Raw genomic sequence first — 15575 nt, forward strand, 5'->3', positions numbered from 1 at the left:
AGAAAGAAGTGAAATAAAGGGGGAAGAGTATGAAATATTGTTGCCTTGTGAAATAATAACACATAAGACTTTTTGAAGTATTTCTTCAATATACATGAGAGTAAATGTGACAAATCTGAAGTACAAAAATGCCTAAAGATTTAGTAACTGCTCTTTTATTTTAAGTAATATATAGTGCATAATTGGACCTTATGGTCTCCCTGCATGATTTATCAAGTTACCAAGTAATTAGAAATACTAATAATATACTAAAATCACCTCCAGACATCTTCTGAGATATATAAAGAAATACTCTATGATTAATAATGTGTCTGATATGATTACCGCAGGAAAAAAATCTACTTACCTCATTAAAAATTATCAAAGTGACATCTACTCCTTCTCCTTCACTGAAAAACCAATAATCTATGAATATGCAAATAGTTTTCATTTCAAAAGATTAATTACTGTACACAAGAAGCCTCCTATGTCTCTTTAAAGTCCAGTCTCGGTGTACGTGCACTGGAGGGTTCAAGTTTTAACATCACACTTGTGTGAGTCGCATATAGGACCTTGAATGGCAGATGCGATGTCACAAAATCCTGGTCAGATGTATCGCACACGCCGTAAACTCAGATTTAAAAGGTGGAACTTTCCCCCCTGCAGGAGGTGAATTTGCAATCGCTGCAAAAAGAAGCTCAAACATCCAAGCAAAGTTACAAAAAGCAAAACACATACTGGAGTTGGGCCTCCAAAGCCCCCACTTGTTGGTGTATGTAAAGTTCCTAAAGATTTTGAACAGTTTTTGCGGATAAAACCCAAGATTTTTCTGAATAATGATAATTTAAAGGATGAATTTACCTTTCATCAGAACAGCAGCTCAGAGACATTTCTCTTGTGTAATCGGAAGAAGAATGCCTCTGTAGGCTGTGGCTTAATAAATCAAGCAACATTTGAAAGCTCAGCTACAGGCCTATTGCCGAACACTAAATATAACTCATATGCTCGACCATCACAAGTAGAAGTAACACCAAAAGTGAATAACTCCAGAAATAAAGAAAGGGACAGGACAAGACAGCACCAGAGTCACCGCTCCGCCTCTATAGGAGCGGATGTTGTAAACCATGACAGGCCATCACACTGAGCCCTGGAGGTTGGCTACGACATTCAATCTCCACACAGGTTGGGTGTGTGTGTGTGTGTGTGTATGTGTGCTTTTTCCAACTTTTCTCTCAACTGTAACAGCTGGCTCCATCGGTCCCCTTTCACCCTCTGATATGAAACTCTGTATCCGGTCAGACACTTTACGAGGATGTTGAGCCGTTTCAGGTCTCCCGGCCTTGGCTAAATCCCACAGTTCCCTTTTATGGAGGGAGGATGGCAGCGACGGGAAGGGGGCGCTTGTTTCTCTGAGCGCGGTGATGGAAATGTAACCAAATACCAAAACTAGGGGTAAAGGGCGGAAGGGGAGCACATGGTGACTGACAGGTGCAGAGGTGGCTTGCTAAATAGAGCTTATTGGAGGGACGGTGATTGTGCTTAAAGCGAGCATATCCACTAAGGCTATAATTGAAACTTAAATCCATATATTATGTGCACGTTGAGTCAGCACCACCACCTAACGAGGTGTGGTGCCGGCTTGTGTGGGTGTGTGTGTGTTTGACTGATAAGGGTGAGGCCTCTACTTCAGGTACGCAGCCAGTCATGCACAAATTATAACTTTTAAATGGAGTTTTAAATGGAAACAGCCAATGAGGAAATGATGACACAAAAGACAGAATTACAATCATGACAGGTTTATTGTTAAACAACATTTGCCCTTGTCTTTTTACAGGGGTGACCTACTCCTGATGTAATGGTGCAGGCGAACCGTGTTGAATTAGAAGCATTTTGTAAATGAATGAAGACCCATCAGTGCCTTCGCTCAGTGGCAAAATACAATGAGGTGTAAGAACCGTCAGTAAAACGGCTCAAATGAAAGTCGAACAACAATCGAGTGCAGTGACGTATAGCTGCTTCAGGATACGTTTATCTTTGTCTTATTTTCATATACTGACCGCAAACCAAAACGTTAATCTTTTGACACCATGATGTCTTAATGTGCATTATATATATCCTCTTTTTCTATTTTGCATTTGTACAATGCAGTAAGTAATCCGCAGACAGTGATCCCTGTGTGGATCCATAGGAGCAATTTACACTGTACAAGATCATTTAACATCAGTCATGTACAACATGGAGAGGAACTGGTGGGCCCCTATATAAATAAATACAGAATATATACAGTACACACACATATTGAAAGGATTACAACCTGATGTAATAATTCAGTGTGTTTTCTGTAAATCACCTATTTTGATCCAAATCATTTCCAGCTCGTTTCGTGATCTGCAGCGAGCACCAAAATGTGCAGCAAAGGGAGACGCTGACCCAGTATCTCCGTTAAAATAAGGGTCTCAGAGATCTTAGAAGTGTTTGGGGGCGTCTACGAAACTAAAGGAGCTGGAGGTAGAACTGGATCCTGATCATTGCGAGGCTTCTTACAAGTGAGCGCCAGCAGCAGCAGCATAGGAAGGTGCCACAGGCTGCAGAAGAACAGCTTGCGGGCGCTGCTGCGGTCTCCCTTGCGGTAGAAGCGGAAGGCCAGGTAGCTGATGTACAGGTTGATGGGGAGGGAGATGATGGGAAAGGTCCAGGTGGTGACGTCCAGCACGGGCGCTAAGGTTGACAGGCCGATCAGGCCCACGCTGTGGCGCAGGGCCACGCGCTTGCACATGCCTGGGTGGGTGACGGACACCATGCGGTAGCCGCCGCGAGAGTAGTCTTCTCTCAAGTTCCAGCTGAGGGCATTGAAGTGGGGGAACTGCCAGCTGTACAGGAAACCACCCAGCAACAAGGCACCTGGGGGGGGGGGTGAGAAAGAGGGATAGATTAAAGAATGAGAAGGGAAGGGTTTAATGAGTGAGTCTGGGACTCAAACTAATAATTCACACAGTTAAATTCAAACTCAGCATGTAAAATATTTGGGCAAATGCTGAAATAAATGTTTTATATTGTACATTTTTGGACAAAAATAGATATTTTTGATCTTACAATGGTAACAAAAAGAACTTTAACATATTTATATCACAAAAAACTTTATGTCTTATTCTAAAATATACAGTATTTTGTTTTTTGGTCTTTAAAAAAAAACTAGTTTCCCCAAGTGTATTTCATCCAGAAGTAACCAAAAACTACTTTTTCAATTAAATATTGCGCACTAGCAGTGTTGCATCTGATGTCTTCACGTATAACCTCATATTCATGCCTCTGAATAGCTACTGAGTGAATGTTAAGAGAATAAAAAGAGTGTGAAAAAAAAAACTGAATGTTTTTCCTCTAAGATATAAAGTTATATGAATAATTGTCTCCACCCTAAAGTACACATGTTGCTGATCATCTTACTGGTTCATTTTTGCAGAGGGACAGCTCTTCTAAGAAACATTTTACGGTTTGGTAATTGGGATGGTTTAAATGAGTCAAACCAGAAGTGGGCAGACAGACAGAAAATTCCCAAAACTTTTCACTTTTCAGTGACAGGGTCTTGTGTATCAGAGTGAGTCAGCACAACAAGAAACCGCAACTTGCAAACAGATGCTGCAACAAGTTCACCTTTTCTTTTCTTTTGCGTTTAGTAAACATGGAAAATCAGGTTTTTGGTATGATGCTCTGCCTATAAAACAGTGTCCTCTACTCTGAAGGGACATTTAGAGAACATTGGCTATATTGATGTGTTGCTGTATTCATCCGAGAGGCTCAGTGCCACAGCTAGGGTGAGTTACCATGGAATCAGTGGCCATCTATTAAAAACCAACGGAAATTGAATGGAATAAAACTGCTTTCATTTTACAGATAAGAAAGCCAATAAAGTCATTAAACATGAGGTTAAAATAGACACATATTTGCAGCATAAATAGAAACTTGTGTGAGCACTTCGCTGGGAAACGCCAGCAACATGATGAAACACATTTCATGCAGTTGCCATAACAGAGCACTTAATGTGTCCACCAAACAAGCTGAATAAGCCCCCCCAAGTCTCTGTCTCTTCACTAACTTAACATTACATCCATTTGGCAGACGCTTTTGTCCAACGCCAGTGACAATAAGCGCATTCAAAGTCCTCGCGAACGAGGAACAAGAGCTGTAAGTGCGCTGTAGGGATTCTGGGCCATATGTGAATAAAGCTTTATGTAGTGTGAGCTCAGGCCTGGTCTGCGAGGTCCTGATGGATCAACTGATCAACAACAAGCCAATGTGATTTAAATATCAATTGATCTTGCATTGATTTTATGGATTAATTGATTTATTATTTAGTCTATAAAATGGTTTCAAATAGTCCAAACAACAGTCCAAAACCCTAAGATATTTAATTTACCATCATAGAAGAGAAAAGGCAAATGTTCACATTTTAAATTAAATTAGTTAATTTTTGGTTATTTAAATTGTCACTTGGCTATTCGATTAATTATATCCAGATTAACTGAAGCCTCAGACTGAACTTCTGATAAACTGACAGAATGCTAAGATGTGAAGTGTGTTAAAGATAATAAATTACAGCCACAAAATATATATATTTGTCAGTGGATTGTGACTGATTATAATACCAACGTTTTACATGATTGCTTTACGAAAAGGTTAGGAAGACTATTGAATTAGCCTTTAAAAGTCTACATTTATGAAAGTGTGTGTGGAAAAAATCCCCCATACCGCTGTGGTCTAAAGGGACAAATATGGCTATAAGAACTTTAAGGCAGGAGCTCTTTGTCCCACGCAGTCTGCAGACTGGAAATAACACAAGCTTTCAGTTCACAAGAACTGAAACTGATCACAGAGCGGCACACTTGAAAGATGAGAACAATTATGATAGTGATACAATGGATGAGTATGGCTCTGTGCACTACGGCTGCAATGAATGTATCAAATAATGTTTTTGATGTTTTCCCAAATTGGTTTTTATAAATTGTCAGAAAATATATAATATATGTAATTTAACCAAATATTGCAATTTCAATTGATTTAAAACAGAGAAAAGCAGCAACGCCTCACATTTGAGGAGCTGGACCCAGCGGAAGTTTATCATCTGTGATAAATGACTTCACATTGAAGATGCCCTTCAACTGAATCATTTTCTCTCCAGTGGACGTACACGAGTCCACTGATACCCCATATCTCAGCCGGTGAGTCGTACCTGGCTCCAGACAACCCGTGGCAGCCGTCCAGCCCATGACAGGAGGTATCGCGCCCACCACTGCTCCCACCCAGGTGTTGCTGATGCTGAGCCTCTTGAGTGGTGTGTAGCAACAGGTGTAAAGAAAGATGTTGAGTGCACCCAGGAAGCCTGTCAAGGGGTTTACCGCCAGAGTGAGCAGAGCGACTCCGGGAACTCCACAGGCCAGAGCAAAGGACACTGCATGGAGGGGACTGATCAAAGGGAGGATAAGAAGACAAAGAGAAACAGAGGGAGAGAATGTGAGAATCAGCTAAATCAGCAAGAGAAGGAAAACATATACAAAGGCGAGTTTAAAAGATGAGTTTCAGATGTTTTCTGATAAAAAGGGATGTTACAAAACACAGATTCAGGCTCAGACAAAGGCCCATCACCGCCATGGGAAATATGGGATGATAAAGTTTTGTGGGCTTGTGCAGACACCAGATAAGACAATGATTGCTCCACATGTTTAACACACACACACGCAGACCCATGGGGGCCCACACACTGACAGCAGCTATCTCAAAACAGGAGGCTTAGGAAGCTCATCTGATAAGAGTTTGTCAGGAATAAAAGTAGCCCTGCAAGATGAGGAGCATGTGCACACGCCAGAGATCAAAACTAGCTGAAGAAAACCACTGCGGCTCAGGCTTTTAGCCGGATGAAGACTTCCTCCTCCTCCTCTTCCCCTCATCTTTTATTGAAAGCAGTGATGGCAAGGTCTGGTTCAAATTCACCAGTAAATGCTCCATAAATTAAAGAGAGGGTAGATTAAAATCTTGACCAAACGCAGGCCCTTTTTCTTCAAAAAGCAAACAGGGCTTTTATTTTGGTGGTGTGGCCGAGCAGGGAGTTTGGTACATTAATGTGATTAGTGGTGTTATGTCTGTTTTATGTGGGCTGAGGTGGGGCCGTGCAGGCTGGCTATGGGCTGTCGACAGTCTGGCTGTGGGCTGGCTCGGTGGGGGTCAGGGGAGGGAGTGAGTCACATGGCCTGAGGTGGGTTTACTGTCCTCTGCTTACAGTCTGACACAGTACTGCTCCTGTGTCAGGTGAGTAATGTCAATACAGGGAAGCCAAAGATGTGGCCATCTGGTTAGACCACAATCGAGGCCAGGGATCCAAATGTAAAACACCAGGGATTTACCCATTAGGTTAAAGAAACAGGACGATTCAACTAAAAACGTAGTTACCTGTTAAATATTCAAGTGGTCAGAGAGGGCAAAGAAAACAATTCTGAACTTTCCGAATGTGTAAGCCCTGCTTTAAACATAGTGGCTTCAGGGAATGGTGTAACAGCACTAAATACTGAAAGCATAAGGACTATTTCCACAAAGGAGCACATACTGAATGACTAATCCTGCAAGATCATTTGCATATGTTCTAGCACTGAAACAGACACCCATCAAAAAGAGTTTACCTTGATAATTTATGCTGAGATTTGTGTGTGAACAAAGAAACCAAGAAAAATGTTGCTACATTCGGATAAGATGGTAAACTATGCAGAGAGCAGAAGGTAAGTGACATTCAGAAGAATAAAGTGAACTTAAGCTGAGCTGCAGATCTGCACTAAGAGCTGGATTAAATAAATTATAAAATAATTCATAGCACACTGCACCGTTTGCTATCCAGTAATATTCCTAGAGCTACATCAGTCCGGATTCCTGCAGTAAAACACTGTTTAACAGTTAAAGTTAGTTCCTGACCTTGGAAATAGTTTGTTCGTTGTCTGTCCCCACCTTGATGAAACTCAAACTAATCTTTTGTGTGCCTCCTCTTACCAAGCTGAAAGCTATTCAAGCCTCACCACATGTGGAAGCCTCAAACTCTGCAATACCACTACAAAGGATGAGAGACTGTCATCCACGTCTCACACAAGAACAATAAAAGGTGGGAAAGATGATACACTATTGTAGTCTCGGCATTACATTAAAAAACTATTTCCGATGCTGACATCATACTGGTCAGACAGACTCCCGCAGTAAGACAGATGTAGCGGAGGAGTGTCATTTGGCTTATACAAAGCAAAGACAACATGGATAATGTGTAAAATGTGGCCTTCTGACGGTTTGTTTGACAGGACAGTCCAGCCGCCCATCTGCATGCTGTCTCTACGCAACATTGTATGTGCGAGAGAAGAAGGGAGAGACAAAGAGCGGGAGATCTAGTGTTTCTATGCGTCTCAGAGACGGGCAGACACACACCTCTTGTCAGAGACAGGCTAAAAGCCAGAGAGAAGAGGCTGTGTTTAGACAGAGAGAGTACATCTTCAATCAGCAGCTCAACAGCATGAGTCCACTTTTAAACAGCGTGTCAATGGAGAATTCCTGAAACTGGGATGAGATAGCTGTGGGTCAAGGGCCAGTTATGGTACTAACAGGCTGTTCAGTCATAAAGTGACTATATAGCTGGTATAGGCAACAGAGGTATTTAGCTTCCAAGGTTGTTATCTGTAAGCCGATTGGTTATCTGTGTGCCGACTTGACAGTTGTGGAAGGTGTTTAATCCTCTAATGTCAACAGTTTGCTTGCTTTTGTTCTTCTTAAATAAAAACAAAAAGGAGAGACGAAGAGGTTTTCCTGAAAGAGTGAAATTCCAAGGAGGCAGTTTCCTGGCAAGGACAATGAGAGTAGAGGATATGTGGTTGGTTGGGGGTTTTTTTTAGGTTCATGCATCAGTGAATATCTGTGCGTCTGCCTGCTGCTTAAGGGTGGCAGTCTCCCAAAGGGGCAGGTAGAGACGAGCATATCCATTCACTGAGTCAGATTTGTAGGAGCGTGGCAATGCACCCAGTTCACTGAGCACCAATGCTGAGGTTATCTGACATCTAAACAGTGGGAAGGAGCAAAGTAAGTGTGGTCAGGTAAATTACACCACAACCCCAACCTCAACCTCGTCTCTCCTCCTTCCCAACCTGGCAACAAGCTCACGTTACACCTGACAGGTGTAAAGCAGAGGAGCGTCACTGCTGGCATGCATTTCCGTTTTTGGCATCTACGGTCTCTGGCTGCTGCTCTTCTACATGCACAGCTCCGTGTCTGCTTCAGCAGCCGTAACAACTCAATATGTACAAGTGAAACACAAGGTTGTAAATCAATATGGGGTGTGTGCTCAGTACTACTGTTTTATTTAAGGTATGATCTTCATTATAATATTGCCTGCAAATACCCATATGCTTTGACATGTTAGGTTATGTTTCACGACTGGAAAATGTCCCTCAGCAAGACTAGATTCAGTTACAGTAGCAGGCTGTCACTCATCCAGTATGAATTGTACAAATGGCAGTACTTGGAAGGCTTAATAGCAGTCAAGTAGTGTTGCTGGGCTGTACTCAACTGAACTCCAACTCATGCTGAGCTGTTGCTGAGCTCCTCCTGTACGCACATTCTGGAGTCACTCTTCGCAGTCTTTTAAAAGTAATAAAAAGTGCAGATGGGGTTGCTATGCCAAATCTTTCATACAGAAGATCATGAGATCATCGCTAAGTAAAGCCAAAGACAAAAGAACTGTACCTGATTTGTCCTCTGACGAGTGGTCGGTTCTTTGTGCGGTTCATGTTGGAGTCAAAGGGCACCTCAAAGTACTGTGGAGACAGAACAACAAGTGGGTTAAAACAGGGGAAACACACAAACACATCCATCTTTTTACATGCACACCACACAATATCATAAACGTCTGCAGGCAGCACATTAGATGTAGTTGTGTTCTTGCACACCTGCTACACTGCAGCTCAAAAGCTACAGATGTGGTTTAGAAATGATGTGTGCAAAGGTTAGGCTGAGATATAGTACAGCACACAAACACAGGTGCAATCATTTTGCAGATGCAAACAAACAAAAAAGGTGTGAATGGAAAGGAACATCCACTGTGATATATTTGTGTCTCCCTCTGCCAGCACAGTCTCCGGTGTTGGTCGTGGTAACACCCACAGAAACGTAAAATCAACTTGGTAAACTTACAGGACTTCCACCGTGGCTGCCTCTGTGCGTCATTTCTACGCATCATTTCTACGCAACTTATGGAGAGAAACAATGTGAGGGGAGCCGCTTAAGGCATGGTAGAGCAACTCTCTGAACCAAATGCTCACCCTGCACTTCGAGAGTAAATGGACTGGAGGTGGAAGGTGGAGGCAGTGAGCTGTTGGGTGGGTGGGTGGGTGGAGGTGGTGGTGGTGGTGGTGGTGGGGGGTGTTGGGGATACAACTATGTGAAAAACTACTTATACTCCTGTTTTATGATCTGCTCTGGAGGAGTATGCTTCAAAGTGCTCCCATGAGATTGGCAATGTGTGACTAAAATGCAAACACATGGGGTGCTTAAACGCAGGAACTGGCTAATCTGTGTGTGTTTGTGTGTGTGTGAGTGTGTGTGCGTGTAAGCGAGCAAACGCACGTAGATGTATGCATTTGCTTGCCCGCATAAGAGCCTTTGACTAATGAAGAAAACAGATAAAGCACTTAGACTATGGAATATCAAGATCCATTGTTGCTGATATATGGTTCACATAAAAAAATCTAATAAACAGATAATCCACTTTTCTCTTCTTAAACCCTAGTTCCCAGATTTACTGCACTCGTGACATCGGAAGGCCACCATATTATTAAAAAAACTCCTGGTGGAAGGCATTGGATTTCATTTCGTATAGATTTTTATGTTGAAGAACATTAAGGAGTGGGCTGCACCATTAAGGTCTGACGCAAGATATCTCACAATACTCAACTGGGACTTGGAGCCAAGATCCAAATACAAAGCACCAACAAAAAGATCAAACATGTTTGACAACAATTTGGCCTTCTTAGATGAGGTCTGGAGTTCGGTAGGAACACTCAGTTACTCCCAAACTTTGCCAAAATGCCAACCCTGCATCTCCACTTCAGCCGTCAGGTTCTCAGTCTTTGCATTACCCTGGTTTGCATGAGCTATTAGAGAGCTTCCTTAGGATTTCATTTCTATAAATGGATCTCAGTTACCCAGTGGAGCTACCCTTTAGTCAACATGTAGTCATGTTACTATTTTGAAGACAAACATTAGCATTAGTAATAAAAGAAACAGAACCATTGATGGTCATGCCTACAACAGTTAGAAGAGTAGGTAAATGCATCTCCTTATTTGGCTCCAGTTACTGCTGAAATTGCAGCGACACTAAAACCCTTCAAGCACCCAAAAACATTCAAATCAATGCTGGAACAAGCTCTCTCCATATGCTCCAAAAAATCTCCTGCTACCCTTTTCCGTCTTAGATTCAGTCGTAGTGGAGCACTAGCTAGCTGGGTCTGACTGGACTGGGCCAGGCTAATGGACAGCTGTGTATGCGGCTGTGGGACCCCAAGGCCCAGGCTGAGGTGTTAATTCTATTTCCTGGGTCAGGAAATGCGTCAGGAGGTCAGGGGCCGCATAAGAGCGAAATGCACTTTGTGGCCAGGCCAGAGCAGAGCGGTGCTGAACCAGGCCTCAAGCAGGCCCAGGGCCAAGCTCACTGCAACACTGCTCACATAAAAAAGGATCCACTTAGTTTCCAATAACATCATCCCACACGTAAAGAAAAACCCAGATACTGTGCATAACGGTGCATTGTACCCACAACACAGGCATATAAAGAGGCACCTGTAAAGAGAGAGGAGAAACAAAGAGGAACGTTCTGGAGTGAGGAAAGAATTTCAAAACACCAGTTTATTTTTGTTGCCACTGTTTGGTTGAACCTGTCGTGTGTGTGTACGGATGATTTGATGTGAATGTCACAGTCACTCTGTCCACCCCACTGTGTGTGTGCCCGTGTTGTCATTTCACAGTTTGTCCGGTTCTGCTCTCGTTCCACCCTCTCTGCCTTTTAAGTCAGAGTGCCTCATCTGGTTCACATCAGCGGCCCTCTCAGCCTGTGTCATTATTTCCGCCCAGCACTGCCATGTGTTACAGTGATGGCATTAAAATAATTGGGCCATTTGTGTTTTGTGTGAACGCACGTGTGCAGCTACAGGTAGGTCTGAAGGTTTGGTTCAGCGTGCATCCGTTTGAAACTAACGGGTCTTCAAATGCATTGAGTCGTGGTAACTTGACCGTGTAATTAACTGGCAGGACATTGGATGGTTATAGCTCTTAGCAACAAGCTCCAGCAGGGAACTTCTGACCAGTGTACACTATTTACAATGCCATTACTAAATGCTAATTAAGCTTTTAATCAAACTGTCATAAAAATTAATCCTACCCTTATAATAGTCATGGTACATTAACGTGAATATTGATTAAGGTGAATCAGCTGAAATAATTAATAATAAACAAAATCAAATTAAGCCAAAAAGCAACAACTTTTCTTAGAGTTATGGCAGTGACATAAAAGAAAGCTGTATTTTAATAGTATGTTTTCCTTTATAATACAGACGCACTGTAAAATCTTAACACAGCCTATCCAAGGTCTACAATAAATTATTAAAGAAATATAAACACATTTGACTGCTGAATAGCTCTGCATTAGTAAATATAGAATGCATTACTTTAATTATTTTACTTTAAATGTGTTAAAAATATGTTTTACTGTGTCCTACAGTGTTTTGAATGACAAACAGCATGAACAGTTTAAATTGAGTCTTGAAAATGTCAAGCAAAACAGACCTTTGTTTATTTGTTCGTTTTAGCCTGATGTAGCTCTGCTTGCATGACTCACAATGACATACCTAATTGAAATGGCTGACTACTGTTTATTTAGTGAGCCCTGCAGTTCACTCATGATTCACTCACTGTCAATGTTGCAGTGCAGCGGAGCAAAACAGGGCATTTTTTAAATAGGTAGCATACCTAAAGCAATCAAAGGTTCAGAAATGGATGAATGAGTGGACTGGGCTTCAGGTAAGCATACTGTTTCATCAAAAACTGCCTGAATCAGTACAAACCCCAACCCTATGGATCAGCTCAGGATATACATTGTAAGGGTGACTGAACCGGAAGTTATGGAGAGTCGGCTGCTGCTTTCAATTATGAACAAAAACACACACACACACACACACACACACACACACACACACACACACACACACACACACACACACACACACACACACACACACACACACACACACACACACACACACACACACACACACACACACACACACACGAAACCCATAACTGTAGGGACAATTATCTGCCAGATGATGAGGACGGAAAACAGGCAAGACCAAAGTGAGAAGCAAAGGAGAGGGGGTGTTCGGTTGCCAGATCCTCCGAGCTATCAAAGACAGAACGTGCTCCACCGCCAACCACCAGGGCTCAATTGATAACAGGCTGCAGGCAGGCATTTCCTATTCTCGTGTAGAAGCTATGAAAGATAAACTGGCTTTGTATCGTGATATAATTGATGGTGACACTGAAGCAGTAGGCGTTTAAGGGCTGCATAGTTTTAACAAAGGGTGTAAAATGTTTAATTTAACTTACTGGAAATCATGAACTTGGCCTGTATTTTATTAAGGAGAATGAACCAGACTGAATAATTGACTTTATACTCTCATTGTGCACCAGCCGCTTCTTGATCTCCCCACGGGAGAAGGGTTGCCCTACCAACCCCACACCTCCTATCTGCCTGCAAAAACAACAATAGGAGGTTCAGTGAAGGTCAGAGAGAAGCGATACAGTAACTACACACTGTGCATTTACTGTGTTTACTCGAGAGTGCACAAGAACACACAGCTGAGCAGCTGTATGACTTTGGCTCACAGAAACATCAGCTGGCCCTAAACAGCGCATCTCTCTCGCTCTGCTGAGGGAAACCCAGGTGCACGGGCTAAACCCAACAAAAAGACCAAGTCATCACTTGTCAGTGTCACCTGTTTGCACACTGGAGTTGAATGGCTGACTCAAACATCCATGCACGCGAGCCAAGTCTACTTAAAATAGCAGGAGAGCTCTCAAAGCCCCCTTCAACACCAACTGTGAACTGTCTCTGATCAACCACTTGACAAACAAGAAGCCAAAGATTTACATAGATTAAGCTTTCCTCAGAAGTCAATTCAATGGATCTGGCAGACATTCACAATGTTTTGATGTCAAATGAAAGAAAAATGGAACAAAACAGACAAGGCATGCAACCTGACTAGTCAAAACACAAAAATACTGGTATGTCAGATTAAGGTTATTTCAAGGTGTTTCTGCGGTAGAAGTGGGGCTGCTGTTCTGTCACAGAAATGCTATTGATGTCTCTTGAGTCAAATGAATAGTCTTGGAGCTATGTGAGAAATGCTGTGATTTTACACTGCTTCCCTGAAGAACCTGTTAAACACTTCCAAAGTACTTATTAAACTCTTAGCTAGCAAGAACCTGTGTGCGCATGTGTATGGAGAGCAAAGGTGTTAAGAAATAGGTAAAAAGTAAAAAAATATAGAAGATATAATGAAGGCAAAATGGTAAGAAATGTATAAATGGTACACCAGTAGATTTGTATGCTAAAAACAGAAAAATGTAATGATGCAGGCAGGACCAAATACTGATTAAAAAATTGATTTTGATTCATAGTTGCACATGGTTTGGCTGTAAAAAGTCGGAATACAAAATACCTTCAGGGCATTGCACTGAAATACAACTAGAAACTGGATTTTGGCACTGAAGTGTTAAAAATAAAGAGCGCCGAGTACATCTTCATCACTTCATTTCTGTCACTGAGAAAATGGCAATGTTTAGTTCACACTATCTGCAGTGGAGGTGAAAGATAAAAACTGGAGACATGTGTCTGTGTCTGGAATGCTGCATATGGACAGCTGGCAGATGTTTCTTGGGTTCCTGGCCCTCTGCGATCCTTTGATGTGATGAAATTATAGGGGATCAACTGGTGTGATTAAACATGAAAAGCTTAAATTGTTTGCATTGTTTAGAGAAGAAATCAAGAAAAGAAAATCACATAACCTATGGTCCAGAAGACATCTTCACATTTGAGTAGTCCATGTTCCTGTCTGCATAGTGCCTTCTGTATAATGTACAGAATCATTAGACATTTTGCTTCCCACCCATACTTCTTGATCATCTAAATACCAGAACTGCATTATCCTTCTGCTGTACACTTAAGTTCCTTGGCACCATAGTAGAGACTGCAGTACTCTGTCTGGCCTAAGAGTGGATCACGTCTCCCTTTCAGCTGTGTGCTGAACCCACACCTTCTTCTCCCTCTCTTTATAGTGGTCTGTGTAGAGCTGTTGGCAGCAGTTCAGCTGGCACAGCCTCTCTCTTGATTAATGGCCTGAGTGTGGGACAGTGAAGTGCTAAACTGTCCTTATGTTAATCAGCCAATTAATGCTGAGCAGAGCCACATTACCTCTGCCCTAATCAGTCCCTTTGCCTGTGAAGATATGAGCAGGATCTGGGAAAGCTTACTGCAGGGCGGAGGCATGCTATACTCTCACTGCCTGAGCCATGATGAGAGGGAAGGCGTGGTGAGACAAAAAGAGGATGAAGCTTGAAACAGAAAATTCAAAAAGTAGAGGATTATTCTTACATGCTGCTTTTCTTCTAACTCGTCTGATCAAAGGAGGCTCTGACAGCTGCTGCTTTGCCTCCATAAACAACATAGAGAAAAGTTTTTGGTTCGCAGCTCAAGATAAATGAGTGTTGTCCATTTCTGTTCTTTGAAAACGACAGTCTTAAGCTGCTATGGCAGGGGGTCTGGGGAAATATGCGGCTTGCGTTTAAAATTGATACCATAGTTCATCGTGCATGCCTTGTGTGTCTGATCATATCACTACTTTCATCATTTATGCTGCGTCAAGACCAGGCCACAGTGCCTCCTAGTGAGAGGGAGGACTCGGATTACAAGCCAAACTCCTGGTGGATGGCAGTGAGGATGACGACAAATCTTCAGGATCAAGAGAGGCTCTTGCACTAAGAGATATTTCACTGCAGGGTGTGTTTATTCAAAGTCACAGAATGAGCACCTACCACTTGTGACCCCAGAATGACCCCAGTCATGTCACTTTGGTCAAAATATGCATCACTTCTTGTATTTTTCAACTGTTATGTTACAGAATCTAAAATGCTTGGACCTGTGGTCAAATCCTTTTTTGTTTTTGAATATTAATCTTCATTTGTAGAAAGTGGTTTGGTATCACTGCCACTGAACTAGACATTGGGCCGTGCTGGCGGACACATTCACTTTCACTCCACTGTAAACACATCAACTACGCAAACAAGACAAATTCCTTCGTCGGAGTGCCGGCCAACCATATCTCTAGTCTGAACCTGATAAGTTAATGTTCTTACTAATGAGGGCATTTCACTCCAGTGCCTGATTACCATTAACTGTGTGCACACTTGACTGCTTTCTATTCAGTCTCACATACTGTGGGAAAACATATCAGTGAAAGCTGAATACATAG

General features: G+C 42.3%; 1 protein-coding gene across 1 annotated transcript in view; it reads right to left on the bottom strand.

The window, feature by feature from the left end:
• Nucleotides 1–1759: 1759 nt before the first annotated feature.
• The window catches only part of LOC127373417 (protoheme IX farnesyltransferase, mitochondrial), a 31428-nt gene continuing 17612 nt past the window's right edge, over nt 1760–15575 (bottom strand). The window contains exons 5-7 of the mRNA XM_051417865.1: nt 8740–8810; nt 5207–5439; nt 1760–2880 (exon numbers count right to left, since the gene is read on the bottom strand). Of these exons, the coding sequence (XP_051273825.1) occupies nt 2465–2880; nt 5207–5439; nt 8740–8810 (720 nt within the window). The 3' untranslated portion in view covers nt 1760–2464. The remainder of the gene's footprint in view (nt 2881–5206; nt 5440–8739; nt 8811–15575) is intronic.

This window comes from Dicentrarchus labrax, unplaced genomic scaffold (assembly GCF_905237075.1).
Source record: "Dicentrarchus labrax unplaced genomic scaffold, dlabrax2021, whole genome shotgun sequence".
In the NCBI taxonomy this organism is placed as follows: Eukaryota; Metazoa; Chordata; class Actinopteri; family Moronidae; genus Dicentrarchus; species Dicentrarchus labrax.